The sequence below is a fragment of the Python bivittatus genome, unplaced genomic scaffold, assembly GCF_059951505.1.
Source record: "Python bivittatus isolate LINGU-HERP-01145 unplaced genomic scaffold, Pbiv_v1 ctg000440_np1212, whole genome shotgun sequence".
Classification (NCBI taxonomy): domain Eukaryota; kingdom Metazoa; phylum Chordata; class Lepidosauria; order Squamata; family Pythonidae; genus Python; species Python bivittatus.
The window spans coordinates 444648-469040 of NW_028277063.1; the positions used below are offsets into that span (position 1 = coordinate 444648).

The 24393-nt window shown below is 39.3% G+C and overlaps 3 protein-coding genes across 3 annotated transcripts; all 3 read right to left on the reverse strand.

Annotated features, from left to right (window-relative positions):
- Positions 1-221: 221 nt before the first annotated feature.
- LOC103048212 (olfactory receptor 10AG1-like) lies at positions 222-1154 on the reverse strand. Its single transcript, XM_007445012.2, has one exon. The coding sequence runs from the start codon at positions 1152-1154 to the stop codon at positions 222-224; it is 933 nt and encodes a 310-aa protein (XP_007445074.2).
- Positions 1155-11598: 10444 nt separating this feature from the next.
- Positions 11599-12540, reverse strand: LOC112542884 (olfactory receptor 10AG1-like). Its single transcript, XM_088142386.1, has one exon. It carries the CDS (start codon positions 12538-12540, stop codon positions 11599-11601), a length of 942 nt encoding a protein of 313 aa, XP_087998512.1.
- A 6449-nt stretch (positions 12541-18989) lies between these two features.
- Positions 18990-19931, reverse strand: LOC103057249 (olfactory receptor 10A4-like). The gene has a single exon (XM_007444176.1). It carries the CDS (start codon positions 19929-19931, stop codon positions 18990-18992), a length of 942 nt encoding a protein of 313 aa, XP_007444238.1.
- Positions 19932-24393: the final 4462 nt, after the last annotated feature.

The window sequence follows — 24393 nt, forward strand, 5'->3', positions numbered from 1 at the left end:
GAAGACAACACTACCAGAATTCTACCAGAGTAATGAACTTAGGTTTCCTTTCAGAGCTCCCCCCTTGTTTTGAATAAGTCTATCACACCTCTGGATCATTCTGGAGTAAAGGGCTAATATCTGCCACTGGTATCTCCTGGAGTCCACTCTACCCCATAAATATGTGCATGAGAACTGCATTCTGTTGAAGAGATCTAACTTATTGATATACTTGGATTATTTCATAAATAAAACCGTGCTATAGATTTCTTGAAAGCAGCTTTTATCTCTTTATTCCTCAAGCTGTAAATGATGGGGTTCAGGCTTGAGGTCACTACTGTGTAGAGCAGGGCAAGGAATCTGTTATTGTCCATGGAATATGCGGAGTTGGGACGAATGTAGGCAAAACTGCCAGTTCCATAGAAAATGAAGACAACAGTGAGATGTGAGGAACAAGTGGAAAATGCTTTGCGCCTGTTCTTGGCCACCGGCATCATGAGAATAGTGGAGATGATGAGGATGTAGGAAAAAAGGATGAGCAAAAAGTTTACCAGGATAATTAGAACTGCTAGTGTGGCAATGGCCACTTCATTTTTGTAGGTATTGGTGGAAGCCAGTCTCAGAACAGGCAAAACATCACAGAAGAAATGGTTGATTCTATTTGACCCACAGAAGGGAAGAGTTAAGATTGAAATAGATTGCCCCAAACCTATGAAAACACCAATGGCCCATGAGGCACCAGCAAGGTTAGCACATTCCCTGAAGTTCATGATATATGGATATTGCAAGGGTTTGCAAATGGCAACATAGCGGTCATACGCCATGACACAAAGAAGACAACACTCAGTGGCACCAAAGAAAATGAAGAAGCACATTTGACATCCACAGCCCCAAAAGGATATAGCCTGTTTGTCTGATAATAAATTCATTAGCGTCTTTGGGCTGATGGTGGAGGTGTAGCCAATTTCCAAAAATGACAAGTTCCAGAGGAAGAAGTACATTGGGGTATGAAGGGTAGGATTGAGAACAGTGAGGATCAAAATCAGGCTGTTGCCCATCAAGGTCATGAGGTAGAATATTAGAACCAGGCAAAACAGAAGTTCTCGCATGGTCTGGAAATCTGAGAAGCCTACCAGGACAATCTCTGTCAAGCAGGTCCGGTTGTCTTTTTTCATGGTATCATCCAGACAGGACCTTGGGAACACAACAGGAGTATGAAATAAGAAATGAAATAACTTTCTTTAACAAGTATAAAAATTAAATCAAGTTCTTACACTAGAGACCTACAGTATATCCTGGTTCCTTATGTTTACTCAGAAGTAGTAAATTAGATCAAGTAATTAGTTGGTTCAAGTGATAAGCTGGATATAGGAAAGGGAGACTGCAATTTTCATTCAGTGTTGTCTGCATTATCTTAGTAAATCATGCAGCCACTTTAGGATACTTTCTCAGAATTCATTTTTCGGCATTTTCAATCCCCTAACTTTAAATATGGCCCTCTTGAGTTTAAGCCACATGCTTGCTTGGATGTGCCACCCTCTGATAATTTCCATGTTCATTATTTCAGGGATTCTGTGCATAATAGGAAGTCCATAAGAGTAAAGTCCATTTTTAACTGATTGTCTCGGAACTATGTGTTCTTTTCATATCTGAACTATAAAACAAGTAAACTGGCTGGGAAGCTAAAATTTAACAGACTGTTTAATATTATGGATGCATCTAATAACAACAAAAAGGAAAAGAAAGAAAGATACTATAAGAAGTTAACTAAGAAATCAAAGAGGGCTTCAAACTTGGATCATAAAAATTACAGTATAAGCTCTAATTTAATGACAATTGAACCTGGTGAGAAGAAGAGAAAATCAATTACTTGTCAAACTCAACTGTTGATGCAAAACAATCTTTATGCCCTTTAGTGCCAGAAAATCCAACTACGGTTAACCCCACATACAGTAAATGTAAGAATGTCATTACTAAGTTGTTTAATATACCCTGGAATCCTAAACCTGTGCCTAATAAATTGGCCTTCATAAATTACCCAAAACCTAAAAGAATGTTATCTCAGTTGGAATGGAAATTGCATTTTGTTCAATGGATCCAACATTTAATTCCATCAATCACTATAAATATGATTAGTAAGGATGAGTACCTAATTTTTAACTATGTTAAAGCAAGAGCAATTGTTATGTTCAAACCAACAGAAACAGCAGATATATGCGATCTCAAGGATTCTATTTATAAAGAATCTATCATAGTATCTCATTTTTACAAAATACAGCCAATTGTACATCAACTCTGCAAACTTAAAGACCAGCTAGTCAAACCATCAGGGAAAATAATTAACCAAGTAAATCAAGCAACAAAATGTAATAATGTAATGTTTACCCCTGACATGGAAGCAAATGGCACAAGAGAAACAAAGAGACTGCAGAATAAATCTAATATTCAGTCGGTTTCAAATTGGCAACAATTGAGATAGTTGGAGGCCAATAAATTAGGTGGTAACCCAAACAATCCAGTGGTCTTTACAAGGGACCCCAAGTCTCACCAGCAAGTAATTCTAGAAGCAGGGATCTGTGTGCTATTTTTGATAAGGAAGGATTACTACATCGCATTGATGTTGAAGATTGACTACTTTCAGAATATAAACACTCCATTCTGAAAATAATTTCCTGGAATATTGCTGGCTGGTTTAATAAGCGTAATGATATTTCTTTTGCTCAATATTTAAATAATTTTGATATTATTCTATTACAGGAAACTTAGGTGCATAACCATTTTTATCTTCAGGGCTTTAACTCCATTTATTGTAAGGGTGTAACAACATAGGTTTGAGGATGAGATGGTTAGATAGCATCACTGAAGCAATGAGCATGAAACTGAGCAAACTCAGGGAGGCAGTGAAGGACAGGAAGGCCTGGCGCAATATGGTTCATGGGGTCATGAAGAGTCGGACACGACTTAACGACTAAACAACAACAACAACAACATAGGTTTAGCAATCCTTGTCTCAAGTGCTTTAAAGGCAGAGACAACCTTAGCAGGTCACTATGAACAATACACTATTACAATCCAAATAAAATTAAAGCATTTTGATTTAATAATTATAAATATTTATCTTTCACTAGTTAAAATACAATCAAATTAAACATATTTAGACTGAATTGGAACAATATATATAATATCTGCTTTTAAAATTCCCCCATAACCATTTTGTGATTCTGGGTGATTTAAATGCCAGAATTGGCCCTAATAATGAAGCATTGGTAGCCAAGTTCCCTTATTTATCTGCCAAACCTTGGACAAATGGATTGTATGACAGTGTAAAGATCAAAACATCAACTATGTGAATTTAGCCAGTCTTTATAATAAGTTAAATTTAATAATTTTAAATGGTACAATGGCACATGATCATCCTGGTGAATTCATGTTTACTTGTGGGTGGGGAGCAACTGTGATAAATTATTGTTTAACATTGACCAATTTGTTTCCCTTGGTCAGATTACTTAATGTTGGCTTCAGATCATATAGTGATCATCAACCTATAGTTTTAAGTTTGTTAACCAATGATAAAGATGTTCATCTGTCCCAATATTATTCCCCAGATGTTCTTCGGGAAGGCAATTTACAGTATATTGCAGGATTTCTTGGGTAGAACATTTAAATAAGTATTTAGCTACAGCTTTAGATTTTAGATCTCATATAATAAAAGATGGAAGGTCTACAGAGAAAATCATTTCTTTGAATATTCTAACAAATCTAATCAGTAAAACTCTAGTATCTGGAGCATCCACTGCATCAAATCAAAGAAATACTCAACTGAGTATTACTTCCAGTTGGTTTGATGTGGACTGTGTCACAGCTAAATAAAAAATAAGAGTTCTATATTTAGCATACAGAAGGTCTGATTTACAACAGCCTCATGCACGATATTATGAGCTGAAGAAAAATTGTAAGATACTAATACAGCAGAAGAAACAGAAAGCAGAGAGAGATTCCTGGTCATTATTAATAAATGCTTCTCTGCATTAAGACTCCAAACCCTTTTGGAAATCAATTTCCAGGGCTTTCACTGCTCCCTGAGTCCCAGATTGCTGAATACCATCCAAGACCTGGGAAAAATATTTTAAATCAATGTTTATGGAGCAGGAGCAGCCTGTTGCAAATATAGCAAACATTAAATGAAAGTTACTTTCCTTTCCACAGTGGGAACCAGTGCTAGAGGAAGAGATTGTTGTCCTTATATCAAAAGTAAAATCTGGCAAGGCTCCTGGGCAGGATAATTGAACTTCTTAAACAAAATCTAGATTGGTGGGTTCCTTTATTAGCGGCCCTATTTACTGCAATGGATAGCTCTGGTTTAATCCCTTTGGGCTGGAATGGGGCTATAATAGTCCCCCTATATAAGAAGGGAGATACAGAAAACCCTGCCAATTATAGGCCAATCAGTTTGCTGTCAATCCTGGGAAAACTTTATGCAAGACATTTAAATGGAAAATTAACTTCTTACCTTGAGGAACATTTCATTTTAACAAATTCTCAGGTTGCTTTTAGAAAAGGCAGGTCAACAGTTGGTCAATGTTTTGCATTAGCCTGTCTGGCAAGAAAATATTCTATTTTCCTAAAAGATAAACTTTTTACTGCTTTTATAGATTTTAAAGCTGCTTTTGACTCTGTTAACAGAACCAAACTTTGGGCTAAAGTAGAGAATTTAGTTCCTGACAAGCATCTTACATACCTAATATAGGCATTATATCAGGATAATATAATGCAAGTTAGATGCAACAGAAAAGGGTCACTTTCAAACAATATTATAATGAATAAGGGAGTAAGACAAGGTTGTATCCTGGCCCCTACACTATTTGACATCTATCTCAATGATCTGGAAACCAAATTATTTCAGGTTGAGGGCCATTGTCCATCATTAGCCAAAAGGTAAATCTGTGCTTTGTTATATGCAAATAACACTGTTCTTTCATATACTAGATTGGGTCTGAAACACCTACTTGAGGCGCTAGTTAAATATTGCCAAGAAAATCAACTACAACTTAACTATGATAAAACTAAAATTTTGGTTTTTGAAAAAAAAAGTTAAAAAGTACATCTGGAAAATTCAAGATCATATAATAACACAAGTGGAAGATTTTAGTTATCTGGGCATTTTATTTAACCATGCTCTAACCTGGCAACTTCATTTTAAGGCCATACTTCTAAAAGCAAAATTTACTGTGACACCTTGCTTCAATATTTTTACTCAAAAGGAGGAAGATTTGTCCCTGCAGCAATAAAAGTTTTTAATGCCAAAATTGCATCTCAGATTTTATTTGGAGTTCCAGTTTGGATCACATTTGCTAATAATAACACAGCAAAATTGCAGGTGAATTTTTTAAGATCTCTTTTAAGTGTCCCAAGCTGTGTTCCAAATTCTGTTATTCTCTTGGAAACTAGGCAATGCCCTTTGAAAACAAAGACTTGGTTAAGCACTCTTAAGTTTTGGTTCCAAATATATGTTTTTAAAAATAAGGAAGGATTGCTTCAGGAAATCCCAAATGAATCCTTTGTAGATATGTGGTTTAAACAGGGGACTCAAAAAATAAGTCAGGTTGGCATTGATCCTGATTATTTATTTTCCGGAGATCAGCATTTCATTGTATCACACAAAGACTATGGGATAATTCAGTACAGGAATTAATGGCCAAAGCCAAAGTATCATGTTCACTTCTAACTTTGGGAATTAACTACAGATACATTTTCCAGCTCCCTAACTATTTGAATAACTTATATTTAAGTAAATACAGAATAGCCTTTTCAAAAGCTAGATTAAACATGTTGCCATCAAATATGTCCTTTTCCATCTAGACAGAAATTTCAGGCATGAACTATTCGAGGCTCAGAAGAATTAAATAGTAACCATAAGCAAAAAGCTAACAATAAAACTCTCTTAATGTTCCATTAACTATCATTTAAAATCAAAACTCCTTTTCAAGAAGTTCCAGAATGGGAGGTACCAACCCACCAAACATGGTAAACTAAGAGGTATTGATCTTACTTTGTGAATGGTTTTCTGATGATTTCAGAGAGATGGGATGTTTCTTCTTAAGGAAAACTGGAAACCCTGTAGCATTCAACTGGCAATTTGAGGTCTTCAAGATTCCCCTGCCATACCTAAGTCTTTGTACATTCTCTCCTCTGGAAAAAAAAAAAAAAAAAAGCAGTATGTAGGCTGCTTACATCATCCACATCAATGACTCTGAAGGAGCCACTGGATTCCTAGAGGATCTGAAACTCCAGAGAGACTGGAGGACTTTTTCTCTAACAAGATCTCATGATAGAAGCCCAAGGATTCATCCTGGGGATCTTGTAAATGAATGCCAGAGGGCAATCTAGACCTGCGGAACAGTGTTCCTTACAGCAGAGTTAGGAAACCCAGGGCCCTCAGAAGCTGGAGATTTTTGTGTACAACTTCCTTGATTCTCTGACCGTTTGCCATGATTGCTTGTCTTATATGAATTGGAGAGCCAGTTTGGTGTAGTGGTTAAGACACCGGGCTAGAAATGGGGAGACTGTGAGTTCTAGTCCCATCTTAGGCCCAAAGCCAACTAGATGACTTTGGGCCAGTCACTCTCTCCCAGCTCTAGGAAGAAGACAGTGGCAAACTGCTTTTGAATTCTTACCAAGAATACTGCAGAGACTTGTCCAGGTAGTCACCAGGAATCAACACTGACTCAACGGCACCCCCCCAAAAAATGCAGAAGATAATCCCTTCAATGGCATAACTGATATTTTTCCTATACTTCCTGGTATGGTGATCAATAACCACATGGAAAATATTTGCACAGAGCACCATTTTAAGATGTCTCCTCCTCTTTCCTGAACTACAGAAATGCCTGTTAATTTTAGTTCCATTCATATGTCTTCCATATTCGCTGATACTGTACTCACACTGTTTGAATCTCAAAATTTGTGGTTTGTTCTTCATAATTAAACTATTCATTTTGTTGGTTTTAACCCTAGTGAGTCACCAAAATCTTGAATGAGTGGGCAGGCATTGATCTTGAGTTTCGATCAATCAATCATTGCTTTTGTAATCTTGAGAGTGCATGGACCGCTCTTCCTGTCACAGCAGAGTTATTGTGTTAGTAGAAGTGTTAGTAGAAGTTGTGTGGTTCAGAGGGGATCCTGTGATAAGAAGCATTTATTGATATTACACATTTATCTAAATTTTAAAGGCTGCCTCATCTAGCCAGGATTCCAGGTGGCACACATCACAAACCAAGAGTATCAAAAATATCCATGAAAACACTTCTCATAGTTTATCATTAACCAACGCCATTCAAAAGCACCGAAACCTTCTTCTCAGCTAAAAATGAGACACCGATGGACAGCAGCCTTCAGCACCTGATATCCTCTGTCCTGAAAGCATTATGGGAAAGAAGCATCTAATGGCATTTCTGAACATTAAAAAGGAGGGGGCCATCCTGACTGGGTGAGACAAGGTCTTCCAGAGGGAGGGGGCACTACTGAGCTGGCCTGTTTTCAGACTCCCTAACATCATGATAAAGGAGATCTCTAACATATCCTCTTGACTCGTACGCCCTAGGCAGGCCAAATCCTCTTGAAGATGGTTTCTTCTAACACAACAGGAGGACGACATCTTCAAGGAAGCTGATTTAGGGAAAAGTCTGCCGGGATCCCATTTGTTGCAAGTGGGGCCCATTTTTTTTTTCAATAATCAGGGGATAAATATTCTTATCCATACACCCTCCACAGCAGAATTTCAGGGGTTACGTGTTCCACCCTTCAGAGAACTAGGTGATTCAGTAGCTTCTAAAACAAGCACCACAATCTACAAAATCTTCCTTCAGAAAAATCATTTTTAAAAATTACTTTTTAGGCAAACATCTATGTGGGGAAAATATAACTAACCCCACCTGCTTAAATATTCTATAGCATACAGAGATTACTTTTGGATAATGTTTCAGAAAATGTATAAATGATAAATAATGCCCAAGTTAAGAGCAATGGACATTTTCCAGTATTCCTGGGAAAGTCAATGGGTGAAGATTCTTGTACTGTAGAAGACGTTTAATTCAATCTTATCTCGAAGAAAGTTATTGATCAAGATCCTTTGCTGTCTGTTGACACCATGCTGTTTGCTTTTAAAATCCATGGCCAGGAGACCCTTTGCATAAATCCATCTTGTACACCACTTGCAGCCATTGCTGGTTTGGGAGGCACAGCTCATGATGACTCAAGCCTTGGTCACTTCCCAGTTGGACTATTACAATGGACTCTATGTGCGGCTGCCCTTGAAAAGCTGTGGCTGGTCAAGGACACAGCACTCTGTGCAATTTGGAGTACACGATGGGACACCCACATAAAACCATTCTGTGTGAGCTGCACTTGCTCCCTGCATGGCACAGGGCCAGATCACTAGCAAAGTGGGTGAATGGGACAGAAGGCTTATTATATCTTCCAGTTAGATGGCGGAGAAAACAGGGGCCTTGGATATATTATACCATCAGTCGCATGATTGAATAACTTTATTTTTGATTGCACCAACCTGGACTGATGCTAGATTTGGACCTTCTCAGTTATTTTGGGGCTGGAGGGGTCAGAGGCACCAGACGAGGTGCATTTGCTGCTGGCTATGTCAGACACATTCAGCCACTGTTGGGGCATTTACTGTGCCCATAGGGGTGGAGGTGTGGTGACTGTCATCTGGGAATTGCCTATGGCCTTGAGGGGCACTGCACCACAGGTCACTGGGAACTGAGACCCTGTTCAATAAGTTCAGCTCTAGGGTCACTTGGGATTGCTGCTGTTGTACCAGTCTCTCTGCTGCACAGTAACCTCCCTGACTCAGCTCCTTGATTTCATTTCTGGACTGGCAGTGGAGTTCCCCAGACTTATGGTCTTGAGGGACTTTAATCTGTCTTCTCTGGGGGTGAGGTCTCAGGTGGCTCAGGAATTCATGGCCACCATGACGGCCATGGGCTTATCCCAGGTCATCCAGAGCTTGACATGGGACAGTGGTCACAGACTGGATCTGGTGTTCCTGTTGGAGCAGTGGCTATGTGATCTGAAATTGGGGAAGCTTTTGGTGTCCCCCTTGTCATAGTCAGATCATACCCTGATTACCATGGGATTCTCTGGCACCGTCATCTACTTCAGGGAGGCCAGATCCATTAGATCAGTATTCCCCCAGCACCTGTTGGATCCTGATGGGTTTCAGAGGGAGCTGGGGGTTGTTCCTCCTGATCTGCTCCATGGTCCATCTGATGCCTTGATTGCTGCTTGGAATAATAGGATGGCTGAGGCCTTGGATCAGATTGCGTCTATATGATCTCTTCCCTCTCATGGATCATGTCACTCCCCATGGTTCAGATCTAGAACATCGCTGACATTCTACAGGGACAAACTCAACCAGACATAGGTTAGAGCAGCTATTAAGGTCTACTTTGTGGCAGTAAGGACAGCTAAGTGTCAATACTTCATCAACCTTATTGCATCTGTGGATAGCCATCCTGTGGCCCTGTTTTAAGTGACATGTGCCTCTTGGGGGGGGCTTGGAGAACCCCCTGCAGGAGCATGCAGAAGGATTTATTCAGCATCTGTCAGATAAAGTCTCTCAAATTCACTCACAGTTGGATGCTGGCCTAGTTGCAGGTCTGGAGGAGATGCCTGTGGAGGAGTCTTGCCCAGTTATCTGGAAACAGTTTGAAGCTGTTGGGCCTGATGAAGTGGACACAATCTTTATGACTCTGACCTCAGCCACCTCCTTCTTAGATCCCCTCCTGGCTTGTTGAGGTAGCCCGGGGAGTGTTGTGTGAGTGGGTTCTAGCAGTAGTAAATTCTTCTTGAGTGAGGGGGTTGTTCCATTACTTCTTAAGGAGGCCTTGGTTTGCCCCCTCCTCAAGAAGCCATCGCTGGACCCCACTATACTAGACAATTTTCATCCAGTATCTAACCTCCCCTTTCTGGGGAAAATGGTTGAGAAGGAGGTTGTGCAATAGCTTCAGAGGATCGTGGATGAAGTGGATTATCCAGATCCTTTTCAGTCAGGATTCAAACCTGGGTATGCGATAGAAACAACATTGGTTGTGCTTTTGGATGAACTCTGGCTGGGATGGGATTGGGTTTGTGTATCCATCCTTGCCCTACTTCACCTCTTGGCAGCTGTCAGTACCATCAACCATGGTATCCTTTTGGATCAACTCAGAGGATTGGGGATGGGCAGCACAGTGCTGTACTGGTTCACCTCCTTTCTCTGGGGTCAATTTCAGTTGGTGACAACTGGGGGGAGAGAGTTCCCACCCTCAACCCCTCTTGTGTGGGGTGCCACAGGGTTCAGTGCTCTCTCAGCTCCTATTCAACATCTACATGAGACCACTGGGTGAGCCCATCCGTCACCATGGGGTCAGGTATCATCAGTACACTGATGATACCCCATTATACATCTCTGCCCCTGGCAAATTAAGCAATGCTGTGAAAGTATTATCCTGGTGCCTGGAGTCTATGAGGGTCTGGGTAGGGAACAACAGGCTTCAACTGAACCCTGGCAAGACTTTGCTTTGGGTTTTGAGGCCTGTAGGTTCTAGGACTATACCATCTTTGGTGCTGGATGGGGTTGCACTGCCCCAAACAGACCCCATGCAAAATCTGGGGGTTCTCCTAGACTCACTGCTCAAGGAGCAGATGGCACTCATGGCTGGGAGGGCCTTTGCTCAACTTTGTATTCTGCTCCAGTTGCACCTGTTCCTAGATCTGAGGCTGTATTCATAGTCACTCGTGACCTAGTCACCTCCCGGTTGGACTACTATTAGGCACTCCGCAGGGAGCAAAACTTTGTATTGTGTGCCAGTTGCGCCTGTTCCTAGATCATTTCCCTTGAAGCATAACTGGAAGCTGCAGTGACGTGGGCAGTTATGTATGTTTCTAGAAGAATGCATGTTACACTTCTGTTCCACAAGCTGCACTGGTTACCAGACTATTTTGACCTTGAAAGTCCTACATGGCACAAGACCGGGTTATTGAGGGAACATCTCTCCCCAATTACATCAGCCTGTCCTACCAGATCCAGCAGAGGGGGCCCGCTATGGCCCCCATTTATGGAATATTCTTCCCCCTGAAGTGAGGTTGGCTTCATCTCTTTTAACTTTCAGGAAATCCCTCAAGATCTGGTTGTGTCATCAGGCCTGGGGACCCCAGGGGATTGGTGAAATATTGAGATGGCTCAGGCATAATTAATACCTGCTCTTTGCCCAATATTTTTTTGTTTTAGCTGTGCTTTTTATAATTTTTATAAGTTTTTTAATAAGAATATTAATCATTGTTTTTTTTTATTTTAATGGTTTTTAGCTTTGTTGTACGCCACTGTATGGCAGACTTCTTGTAAGGAAGTGGCCGGTGAATCCTTTACTTACATACTGTACTACCAGAATAATCAACTTGAGCTTCTCTCCATGTTTTGAATAAATCTATTCCCAGCTCTGTGTTATTTCAAAGTTAAGAGTAACACCTGCTGTGGTATCTTCTAAGGTTTATTCTACCCCATAAATATCTGTGGGACAATTGTAATCTGATGAAGTGATAAAACCAATTGATATAATTGGATTATTACCCAAGGAAAACCTGTTTCCTTGCTACAGATTTCATGAAAGCAGCTTTTATCTCTTTATTCCTCAAGCTGTAAATGATGGGGTTCAAGCTTGGAGTCACTACTGTATAGAGCAGGCCAAGGAGCCTGTTACTGTCCACAGAATATGCCGAATTGGGACGAATGTAGGTCAAAATGACAGTTCCATAGAAAATGAAGACAACAGTGAGATGTGAGGAACAAGTGGAAAATGCTTTGCGCCTGTTCTTGGCTACTGGCATCGTGAAAATAGTGGAGATGATGAGGATGTAGGAACAGAGAATGAGTGAAAAGAGTATCAAATCAGCTAGCACTGTTAATGCAGAAATGGCCACCTCATTTTTGTAGGTATTGGTAGATGCCAGCCTCAGAACAGGCATAAGATCACAGAAGAAATGGTTAATTTGATTCGACCCACAGAAGGGAAGGGTGAAGATTGAAATAGAGTACCCCAAACCCACGAAAATCCCAAAGGCCCATGTGGTAGCAGCAAGCTTAGCACATTCCCTGTAGTTCATGATATATGGATATTGCAAGGGTTTGCAAATGGCAACATAGCGGTCATATGCCATGACAGAAAGAAGACAACACTCAGTGACACCAAAGAGGAGGAAGAAACACATTTGACATCCACAGCCCCAAAAGGATATAGTCTGGCTCTCTGATAATAAGTTCAGGAGCATCTTTGGGCTGATAGACAAGGTATAGCCAATTTCCAAAAAGGACAAGTTCCAAAGGAAGAAGTACATTGGAGTGTGAAGAGTAGGACTGAGAAAGATGAGGATCAAAACCAGGCTGTTGCCCATCAATGCCATGAAGTAGAATATTAGAACCAGGCAAAACAGAAGTTCTCGCATAGACTGGAAATCTGAGAAGCCCAACAGGACAATCTCGGTGAGACAGGACTGGTTGTCTTTTTTCATAGTATCATCCAGATCGAACCTGAATACACAAGAAGAACATTAAACTGTGGATTAAATCATTCTTCTTAACAATTATTAACAATTAAATGGGTTTCTCACATTAGAGACCTATATATTGCTTCCTTCATGTTTCCTCAGAAATAGTAATTTGGATGACGTCACTGAAATACAAAAGGAAACCTGCAATTCTAATTTAGTGTCACGTGCATTTTGGCTGTGATTATATATCATCCTAGTGAATCAAGTAACCATTCTAGGAACCTCTCTCAGAAGCGATTTGTCAAAATGTTCAATCCTCTAACTTTAAATACAGCCCATTTTGAGTTAATGGCACATATTTTATTTGGAGGTGCCACCCTTTTATATTTTTTGTTTCTTTCTTTGTTATCCAAAAGTCCAAAACATCCAAAATTAAAATTGTGCGTTGAGATTCTGGGAAATGCTGAATCCTGAAGTAGATGGAGGATTTCAGATTGGAGAAAACATTTAGATCAAAAGCAGCTCAATTTTCCATTAAATGAGATTTGTACCCATTGTTTATCATCAATGATCAGCCATTCCTGTTCATTAAAGACTGCTTTTTCTAACTAGATACAGTATCAAAATGTACAGAATTTTCAGACACCATCTCTCCCAGGCTGAAAAGAATTAAATGCGAATACATAAGTAAAAAGTTGAGGGACTCTGTGGCTAGCCACAGACGAGGATGGCATGCTGAGTTCTCCACTCTTCCCCCAATCCAGCTAATTTCTATAATATAGCCAGTGTACCTTACTAAACATCTTATCAAACAGTAAAGCAATTTAAGCAGAATGTTAAGGAAGGAGATTCTGTGCAAAGGAAAAGGGATCAAAGACCCAAAGAAGGTTGAGAAGGCACGCCTTCCCAGCAACAAAGGAGAAGAAATGGAGGAAGAAAGCACTCCCCACAGCCATGGACAGACATCTGATATGGAGGCAATTGGACAATTAATAAAACAAAAGAGAATTGAAGACAGAATGGGATAAACACGCCATGGGAGTACATATTTGGCAAATTTTCATACGCACGGTATCTGTCTCTGTATTCACATTGCCGTAGATCTTTTTTGTATTTTCTACACTTTTTCTTTTCTTTTCTTTTCTTTTCTTTTCTTTTTTTGTTTGTTTGTTTGTCTCTATATGTATCTTGGATTTCTATTAATGTCGTTATCTGATATTGTTTATTAAGACCTAATAAAAATATTTTTTAAAAAATAAGAGTTGGCAGGTATGTCTGTGCAAATGAATAGACAATTTAAGGAAATCTCACTGCAAATAGCAGATACAGCTCAGGTTGCCAGCAAAGCTTATGATATGGCTACAAACAACAATTTAGGGATAGGCAAGTCTCAAAAGAGTATTTCTGAAATAAAGATTGAATTGGCAGATTTACAGGATCGTGGCAGGAGAAATAACTTAAGGATCAAAGGAGTGTCAGAGAAAGCTGGAACAACCTGACTAACTTATCTCATCTCTAAAATGAATGACCTGAGCTTTGATTTGAACTTAATGGATAAAGATATTGAACATGCTCACCAGGTTTACTTTCCTAGAAACACACAGAAACCTAGAAACATTTTGGTCAGATTTGTAAATTCAAATATAAAAGATAAAAGCTGCAGAATAAAAGAAATTATAACAATTGTATTACTTCTTGAATTTTTAGGTTTAGAGGAAGGGGAAAAAGGAGGGAGTTAAATAAGAATAAAGAACTAAATCAAATAATAATTTAGGTAAAACTATGGCTAAGGAACTAATGTAATTAAATTTGGGAGCTTATTGGCTGGTGAGGGGGAGAATGAATCTCCGTAGGTCACACACACACCCCTTAGACCTTGAAGGATCCTCTTAGATCATTAAAGGATCCTCTGCAATCTTTTCACTATCAGTCTAAGTGGAATTGGGAGGGTAGGGAGGCTGGATATGGAGGCATGATACAGTGGGGGGGATGGGGTGGGGGGGAGGGACATTTTCAAAGGTGGGAAAGAGAAAAGGAGGAGGACATTAATGCAGGAAAAAGAACACTAATGTCATACATGCTCTTTATAATATCAGGCAACTTACTGATAGATTTTGTAAGCAATAAGCTTTCAATAATTTTCTGAATGCAAGATCATCTTAACTGCATAGAGAAATTAGATAGACATTCTACAAACTAGATTATTGGAGAACAGTGTAACAGTTTAAATATTAGAGGTCTGAGAGATCCTATTAAGAGGAAAAGGATTGTTAAGTTGTTTTCAAAGCTGGTATAAATCTCAAGCTTCAAAAGATTCGGAAAGATAGGGAAGGTATCAATTCAAATCTCTCTTGGGCAATAGAAATAGAATTTCAGCAACATGGCCCTATACCAATTTCAAGAATTTAACACTTCATTATTTAGAACAAATAATGTATTTGCAACAAACACTTCATTATTTAGAACAAAAGGAACAATTTCAAAAATGTATAGGCCATTACTGCAATCAGAAATAGGAGATCCACCATATGGTTTAAAGGAAGCTTGGGATACTGATATTAGTAATCCCATACAGGAGACAAATTGGCAGAAGTTATGGAAACTGGGTGGATTTACCTCAGCTTCAATGCAAGAACTGCGGTGGAAGATTCTACATTGCTGGCACTTGACTCCTGTTAGATTGGCACATATATATCAAAATTATTCTTCCAAATGTTGGAGAGGTTGTCAAAAAAATGGATCATTTTTTCCTTTGTGCTGATCATGCGATAAAGTTATACCCTTTTGGCGTAAAATCTTTGGGGAGATGAGTAATATCAGTGCATTTATTTACAGGACCAAACCATAAGCTTAACAATAAAGAACTTATTATTTATTTAATCTTAGCAACCAAAATAATAACTCTGCAACACTGGAAAACTCTAGATAACATAACAATCGTGTGCACAAGTCCTTTTCAATTGCTACATTAGAAAAACCTACAGACAAGGTTAAATTAATGAGACCTCAGAAACAGGAACCACAATTTCATCAAATCTGGATGGATTTTATGGTTTATCTCAGTAGCGATAGATTTTAATTTGGCATAGTTTATATATATGGCAAATATTCATATGTACGGTATCTGTCTCTGTATTCACATTGCCGTAGATCTCTTTTGTATTTTCTACACTTTTTCTTTTCTTTTCTTTTCTTTTCTTTTCTCTTTTCTTTTTGTTTATTTGTTTGTTTGTCTCTATATGTATCTTGGATTTCTATTAATGTAGTTATCTGATATTGTTTATTAAGACCCAATAAAAATATTTTTTAAAAAATTAGCAAAAAGTTGAGAATAAAACTCTTGCAACATTCCACTCATTTAAAAATAAATTTTCTTGTCTTCAACATGCACAATGTGAGAAATCAAACCACCTACCCACAACCTTTGGTAAATTATGGGGTATTGATCTTACTTTGTAAATAGTTTTCTGATGATTTCAGATAGATGGGATAATTCTTCTTAAGGTAAACCAGAAACACCGTCATATTCACTGGCAATTCAAGGTCCTGAAGATTTCCCTGCTATAGAAGAGCCTTCATATATTCTGCATCAAAGACTCTGAAGGAGCTGCTGGGTTCCTAGAGGATGTGAAATTCCAGAGAGACTGGAGGGCTTTTTCTCTAACAAGGTCTCATGACAAAAGTACAAGGATTCATCCTGGGGATTTGGTAAATGAGTACCAGAGGACAAGCTGGACCTTGGGGGAAGCATTCCTTACAGCAGAGTTAGGAAACCCAGTGCCCTCAGATGCTGGATATTTTGGTTTACCATCTCCATGACTCTCTGACCATTTGCCATGCTGGCTGGTCTTATAGGAATTCTAGTCCAAAAGATAGAGCCTACAATGGCATAATTTATATTGTTCCTGAGCACTTCCTGCCATGTGGATCAATAACCACATGGAAAATCTTTGGGCAGAGCACCATTTTTAATATGTCTCCTCCTCTTTCCCGAGCCACAGAAACACCAGTTAATTTCAGTTCCATTCATATTTCTTCCATACTGACATATGCTCACACAATTTGAACCTCAAAATACATGGTTTGTTCTTCCCACTTAAACTATACATATCGTTGGTTTTAAACCTAACGAGTCACCCAGAATCATGTATGAGTGGCCAGCCATAGATCTTGAGCTTCTATCAATCAATCATGGTTTTTGTAATCTTAAGAGTGCCTGAACTGCTCTTCCTGTGATGGCAGATGTATCGTGTTAGTAGAAACGTTAGTAGAAAGTTTTATGGTTCAGAGAGGACCCTGGCATAAGAAACATTTATTGATATCATGAATTAATCTAAATTTTAAAGGCTATTTTCTCTAGCCAAGATTCCAGGTGCTCACATCATAAAACAAGATAATCATAAATATCTGTATAAGAACATTATCCATAGTTAATCAGTTAAATCCCATTAACAAACTTTTAGGCAAACATCTATAGGGGAAGGAGCTGATTAACCAAACATGCTGAAATAATGTCTGGCGCACAACAATAAAAACATTTTTATTGTTTTCCCATGAAGTTCAAATAAATGATCATTATTGACCAAATTAAAAACAATAAAGATTTTCCAGCGTTCTCTGGGAAGTAGACTGCTGGAGAATTTTCTACTGTAGAAGAGATTTAATTCAATCTTATCTCCAATCTTATCTGCAAGTTATTGACTGAGATCTTTTGCTATCTGTTGACACCATGCTTTTCCCTTTTAAAATCAGTTTAGTGCTACAAGATGAGACTTTTCAGAGAGACGACGTGTCTGTGGCCTATATGACTCAGGGATTCTGCCTGAGAAGGAGATGACAGGTGGCAGCCATGGCCCAGATGGCCTGTGCATAAATCCTTCTTGTGCACCACCTCTGGCTATTGCTGGATTAGGAGGCGATGCTCATCATTACTCATACCTTAGGCATTTCCCACTTGGACTACTGCAATGGACTCTACACAGCACTGCCCTTGAAAGCCTTCAGAAGCTGTGGCTGGTTCAGAATGTGGCACTATGTGCAATTTTTTGGTACATTGAGGGATGCCCACATAAAACCATTGCTGTGTGAACTAGCCTGGCTCCCAGCAGGCTTCAGATGCAAATGCTGGTTGTCACCTTAAAATTTCTACATGGCACATGGCAGGGTTATTTGCAAGACCAACTGTCTCTAGTAGTTTGCACCTGTCTCACCAGATCCAGCAGGACAGGCATACTCTGGGTCCCTTCTGTGTAACAATGATACCTTGTGGGATCCAAGAGGCGTAACTTCTGTGGAATGACTGTGCCCTATGGAACAGCCTCGCTATGATGGCCAATGACCCCGTTGGCCTTCCTGAAGTGCTAGCTTTGCCCTCACTCCCTGGGGCAGTACGTTAGTAAAGCCCATAAAGGAGGAGGGTGTTTTATCTTGTAAGAAGGCTCAATTATTTTTTTATTGGTGTTGCCTACAATTCTTTTATTGTCTTAGCCACCTCACGTTACTCAGTTAAATGGGCAGCCATATAAATTGGCCAAAGAAATAAATGAAATTGTAAGAAGATGAGATCGATTTTCTCCATTTATTTGACAGAAGCGTTATGAATTATACTAGGATTTAAATAACTGATTGTTAAGGGAAGACTCCTGGCTGAACTGGAGGCAAAGCATTCTTTAGAGCAGGATGGTACAATCTGGAGAACTAGAGATGTTTTGGACTACAAAGTTCATGACCCCTGCCTATATGCCATCCCTGCCTATATGTCCTGGGCCTGCAGAACACTAAACCCAGCTTGGGTTTTTTGCCCCCATTGCCAGTCTCAGTTACCTTCCTTCTGGCTTGTGGACAGAAGATGACATCTTCATTTCCCATGTAGTAAAGGCTGCCTTGTCTCCCCTTCTCAACAATGCCAGCTGGAAGGAAGACCATCCACTCATTGTTGCAAATAGAGTTATAACCATGGACAAGGAAATAGTATATGTCCAACAAGATGGATTTTGTTCCTAAAAGAAGGATCTTAAAGCCAGGAAGGACTATTTATTCAATCAGACATTTTCAACAAATACGTGCTTTGAAATAAGTCTCTTGAATGAATGTATTCTTAAATCAGAACTGCCTATTGGTCTGTCTTTCCAAGACAGAAAATTTGATGCTGCATTTCTATTATTTCCAGTTTCAAATGACCACTTTTTTTATTTACTTAAGTCCTTTGGTTTACTTAACATACACACTACTGGACAATGACAGCCATCTGCTTCTCCTTCTTGTTGTCATTTTGCTTATCTATCTGGTCACTATGGCACCAGTTGGACAACCACATTTTTTTTGAATAAATCTATATCCAGCTTTGTGTTATTCCAAAGTTAATGGTAAAATCTGACACTGTTACCTTCTAGAGTTATTTCTACCCATAAATATGTGCATGACAACTGCAACCTCATGAAGAGATGAAACCAACTGATGTAATTGGATTATCACCTAAGAAAGACCCATTTCTTTGGTACTGATTTCTTGAAAGCAGCTTTTATCTCTTTATTCCTCAAGCTGTAAATGATGGGGTTCAAGCTGGGAGTCACTACTGTGTAAAGCAGGGCAAGGAACCTGTTATTGTCCCCAGAATTTGCTGAGTTGGGATGAATGTAGGTAGCAGCAATTGTTCCATAGTACAGGAGAACAACAATGAGATGTGAGGAACAAGTGGAAAATGCTTTGCGCCTGTTCTTGGCCAATGGCATTATGAGAATAGTAGAGATGATAAGGACGTAGGAAAAGAAGATGAGCAAAAGAGGTACCAGGACAAATACCACAGTTAGTGTGGCATTGGCCACTTCATTTTTGTAGGTATTGGTGGAAGTCAGTTTTAGAACAGGCATAATATCACAGAAGAAATGGCTAACTCGATTCGACCCACAGAAAGGAAGGGTGAAGATCGAAATAGATTGTCCCAAACCCATTGAAATCCCAAAGACCCATGAGGCAGCAGCAAGCTTAGCACATTCCCTGTAGTTCATGATATATGGGTATTGCAAGGGTTTGCAAATGGCAACATAGCGGTCATACGCCATGACACAAAGAAGACAACACTCAGTGACACTAAAGAGAACAAAGAAGCACATTTGAAATCCACAGCCCCAAAAGGATATAGTCTGTTTCTCTGATAATAAGTTCACTAGCATCTTTGGGCTGATGGACGAGGTATAGCCAATTTCCAAAAAGGACAAGTTCAAAACAAAGAAATACATAGGGTTATGAAGGTGGGGACTGGCAATGGTGAGGATCAAAACCAGGCTGTTTCCCATCAAGGCCATGAAGTAGAATATTAGAACCAGGCAAAATAAAAGTTTTTGTAAACTTTTGAAATCTGAGAAACCTAGCAGGACAATCTCGGTCAAACAGGACTGGTTTTCTTTCTTCATGGTATCTTCCAGTCTGAAGCCTAAGAACACAAGAGGAATGTGAAATAAGAAATTAAATTTCTCTTTTTAACAATTTCAACTTTGAAGAATCAGACTGGAAAGAGTATTGAAGCTTTTGAACATTGGTTTTATAGAACACTCCTGAAAATATAATTGACAGCTAAAAAAACAAACAAGTGGATCACCGAACAAGTCAATTGAGAGTTCTTACTTGAGGCATAAATGACCAGGCTCAAGTTATTTTACTTTGGACATATTATGCTCAGATCTAGGTCTTTGGAGACATCTCTATTGCTGGGAAAGGTAGAAGGAAAGAGAAGAAGAGGACAGCCATCAGCAAAGTATATGGATCCAGCTACAGTTGCAATAGGTGCATCTATGGAAGTCCTGAAGGACCAGGTTAAGGACAGATCATCAGGCAAATAATTTATCTATGTTGTTGCTAAAAGTCAACACCAACTTGATCGCACATAGTTGATCAATAAATTTTAGCAGTTATTAACAATTAAATAGGCTTCTCACATTATATACTAATATCCTGCATCCCTCATGTTTATTCAGAAGTAGTAGATTGGATCAAGTTCTTGAAAATAGGAGACTACAATTTTAATTTAGTGTCCCACACATTTTCTGTATGATTATATTTTAATGAATCACACAATCATTCTCTTTTTTCGGAATTGATTTGTCAGAATTTTCAATGCTCAGAATTTAAATATGGCCCTCTTATGTTTAGGGCACCGACTTGATTTCAATGTGACATCTCTTTGTTTATTTATTGTCTTTGTTTCTTTATTATTTCAGAGATTCTGGTCATTGTAAGAATTCAGTAAGAATTAGCTCCATTTTTATTGATTTCCCTTGAATTAAACACTTTTTATAACTATACTGCTGATTATAAAATTCTCTTAATGTTCCTCAGATTATCATGTAAAAATAAAACTTCTTTTCATGTAGTTGCACACCAGAAAGAATCAACCCACCAAATGTGACCTTGGCAAATTATGAGGTATCAATCTTACTTTGTGAATTGTTTTCTGATGATTTTTGTATAGATGAGATATTTCTTCTAAAGGGACACTGGAAATGCTGTAATATTCACTGGTAACCCAAGGTCTTGAAGATTCCCCTGCCTTAGATGAATCTTCAGTTATTCCTTCCTCAAGAAAAAAAAAATGTGATATAACATAGGCTGTTTACAGGAGCTAATATCAACAGCTCTGAAAGAGCCACTGGACTCCTAGAGGTCCAAAACTCCAGAGAGACTGGAGGACTTTTTCTCTAACAAGATCTCATGACAGAAGCCCAAGGATTTATCCTGGGGATCTCATAAATTAATACCAGAAGACAAACCTGGACCTGGGGAAAAGCATTCCTTACAGCAGAGTTAGAAACCCAGTGACCTCAAATGCTGGTCTAGATGAGCTAATTCTTCTTTATTCTAAAGCTACATTAACAGAATCTTGCAAGACTGAAAGTACAATTCCCCAGCCATCCCCTTTACAGCTTGAGAAACTAGGGAGGGTCTCTTCTGAGCCTCTTGCCCCATCCATTATCCAGCTGCAGGCTATGCTGTCTCTATCTGACCATTCCCTAGGCGGCATTTCTTGGCCCTGTCTCCCATGCTCTTTCCCACATGCCATTACATGCAATGATCTTGTATATATGGAAAAGAAAATAGCACCCCCTAGCAACAAAACCCACCCACATAGGAATCCTGTATTTCAGCTATTGGCTTCATGTAGTCAGCAAGCCTTGAGTAATAGTTGAGGTCAGCTTCCTCTTTTCCACTCACCAGACCCTGAGTTTGCAATTACAGACCCTTTAGTAAGCTATTTGTATTTCTAACTTTAAGCATTTTGCTGAGTCTTAAAGGGTACCTGAAACCATTTTGTTAGGCCTAGCTGTTTCTTAATCAATTTTCTTGATGGCTCTAGTAGGGACTGGACTCTTCCTCTTGGTTGTCATGGCCTATGATTGCTAGGTGGCCATATGCAACCCTTTGTGATACATGGTCATCATGAACAGAAAGCTTTGCCTTCAGATGACTGCAGGAGCGTGGATCCCTGGCTTCCTCAACTCCTTGTTGTGCACAACCTTGACTTTCACTCTACCTTACTAGAACTTCAATGGAATCAACCAATACTACAGTGACATCCCCACACTGTTGGCCTTATCTTGTGCTTCCATCTATGTGGCTGAGATGGTTGTCCTCATCGTTGATGGTATATTTGGTGTGTGGGGGTTTCTAATCACCTTGAGTTCCTATACTCACATTATTGCCACCATTCTGATGAGCCACTATATTCCCATACCTAAGACCTTCCTCCAGCAATCATCCAGACCAGGATAGCCTGGTGAATATGCTATATGGGAAGATACATGTTAATCCCCTTGATTTATAGGCTTAGAAACAAAGAAATGGTAAAGCATTTACAGTGCCCAATAGATTATTGGCTGCATTAACACCAAAAGGATTTGAATAATATTGTTAGGGAGAATTATTTCACTAGATTACCTTAATTTATCTGATACTGCAATGTATCAAGAATTTTGAGACAAGAAGGAATAAAATTTGGCAATCTTATATAGCATGTCACATTTCCAAACTCAGAATTACCATAGCGAGTCTGGCAATTCTCCTTCCCACCCCCAGTAGTAAACCTTGAATGAAATGAAAACAGAAACAGCTTCTACTCAGAGCACCATAAGGACTATTTCTCTGAAATGAACAGGCCTCCATATCAGATTTTGATCAGGGACTATTTCTATGTTAAAAGTTTTACAGTTCTGATATCCTTTGTCAACCCCATTACTGGAACGCCACTATGGCCTTGGTCTCTTCTGGAATGACAAAGGGGAACATCCAGGGAATGACCCGGATTTCTGCATCCAGTGGCAGAGAAACAACATCCCTGTGAGGGAGGTTCTAGTCTCCTCCAATGAGCTACATCCTTGCATTGTTGTTACTTCACTCGGGTTGTAATTACTACATTTGTAGATGTTAAATCAACGATTCAATAGTTTTGTGAGTGAAGAATGAGAAGAATGTAAGGGGAAATATTTCAGTACATTATAATGAAACACTGATATCATATAAATGCATAAGTGAATAACAGGTTTTTTTAATAAGAAGGAACAGAGTTGGTTTATTATTGCTGCAATTTTAACAAGATCCGACACATCAGTCTTATTTTTAAAAAAAAATCAAAATTAGTTCAAAGTTCTTATGTTGTACCATCTCTGAATTCAGTGCCCAATTGTATATGTACTTGAATAAATAATACTGTATGATACTCCTTTATCTCCCTTTGCATGAAAGTAATCAATCTCACATGAAAGTAATCAATCTGACATCTCTGCAGTTCATGTTAGAAGCTCCTAATGCAAATATATCTTCCCAGGAAAATAAAGCACTGGCCTAGTTATATATTCTCAAATTGGACAACTATCCCTTTGACTAAAACACTTTTCCAGAGTAGCTTAAACTATCTTTTCAGTCATAAACCTTTGAGAAGGCCAAGGGATGATGGTAAGCTTGGAGAAGGAGAAGATACCAGAAGGTGAGCAGAGCTCCGGGAAAGGAAAAGATAGTAACTCCCTACACAGAAACGGTCTTCATAGAATATTGCCTCCTTGTTTTTTCTAAACCCCTATTGTCTTTGTAGTCTTCCCCATTGCTTCAGAGTTATACCCTAATTACCTAGATGTAATGGAGGACTTGGATGAGGAGGTTCAAGGAGAGAAGCATTTCCTCAGCACCCAGCATGAGCATGGGAAAGTGAAGAGGATGAGACTGGCACCACCCAAAAAAATTCGTAGTGTTTAGTTGCAGGCTTTGGGAGTTTAAAGTTAGCCTGGCGAGATTCTGTCTAGCAGGTGCAAGCTAATGAGGTAACTGAACTGTTCCAGTATAGTCTCGTGGAGTTTCTTGGACTGAACCTGACACTCACGGACCTCCCTAGGCCCCTACATCCAAGGAAATAAATTGCTGCTGTCTCCAATCATGTCTATATTCTAATCTGAATAAGTCCATAAAGAGGGACTTCAGCCCCATGCCTCTTTATGCATGTCTTTTAATCCAGAGCAGTCAGTAAATCCATCTGCACTTCAACATGCTTGTGTCATGGCCTTTGGTTCAAACATAGCCCTAACACATTCTTTTACACCCCCGATGGAGCAAGAGCCATCTGTTCCTCAGCAGGAGGTGTGGTTGACACCCAGGCACTGTTCTTGTAGTACATCTGAAGTCTCATCCTCCTTGCGTCTCACCTTGGTCCTTCTCCCCCACACACTGCCTCTTTCTTCTGTCATCCTCATGTTTTCACTCATACTGCCTGAGCTGTCTGGCAGGCCTCCTTGTAAGGAAATGGCCGGTCAATCCTTTGCTTGTGTTTTACCAGAATGAAAAACTTAGGCTTCCTATCAGGGCCCTTTCCTTCTTGAAATAAATCTCCAACTC

Coding starts and splice junctions, on each gene's coding strand:
- LOC103048212 (XM_007445012.2), bottom strand. CDS start 1,154: ATGAAAAAAGACAACCGGACCTGCTTGACAGAGATTGTCCTGGTAGGC.
- LOC112542884 (XM_088142386.1), bottom strand. CDS start 12,540: ATGAAAAAAGACAACCAGTCCTGTCTCACCGAGATTGTCCTGTTGGGC.
- LOC103057249 (XM_007444176.1), bottom strand. CDS start 19,931: ATGAAGAAAGAAAACCAGTCCTGTTTGACCGAGATTGTCCTGCTAGGT.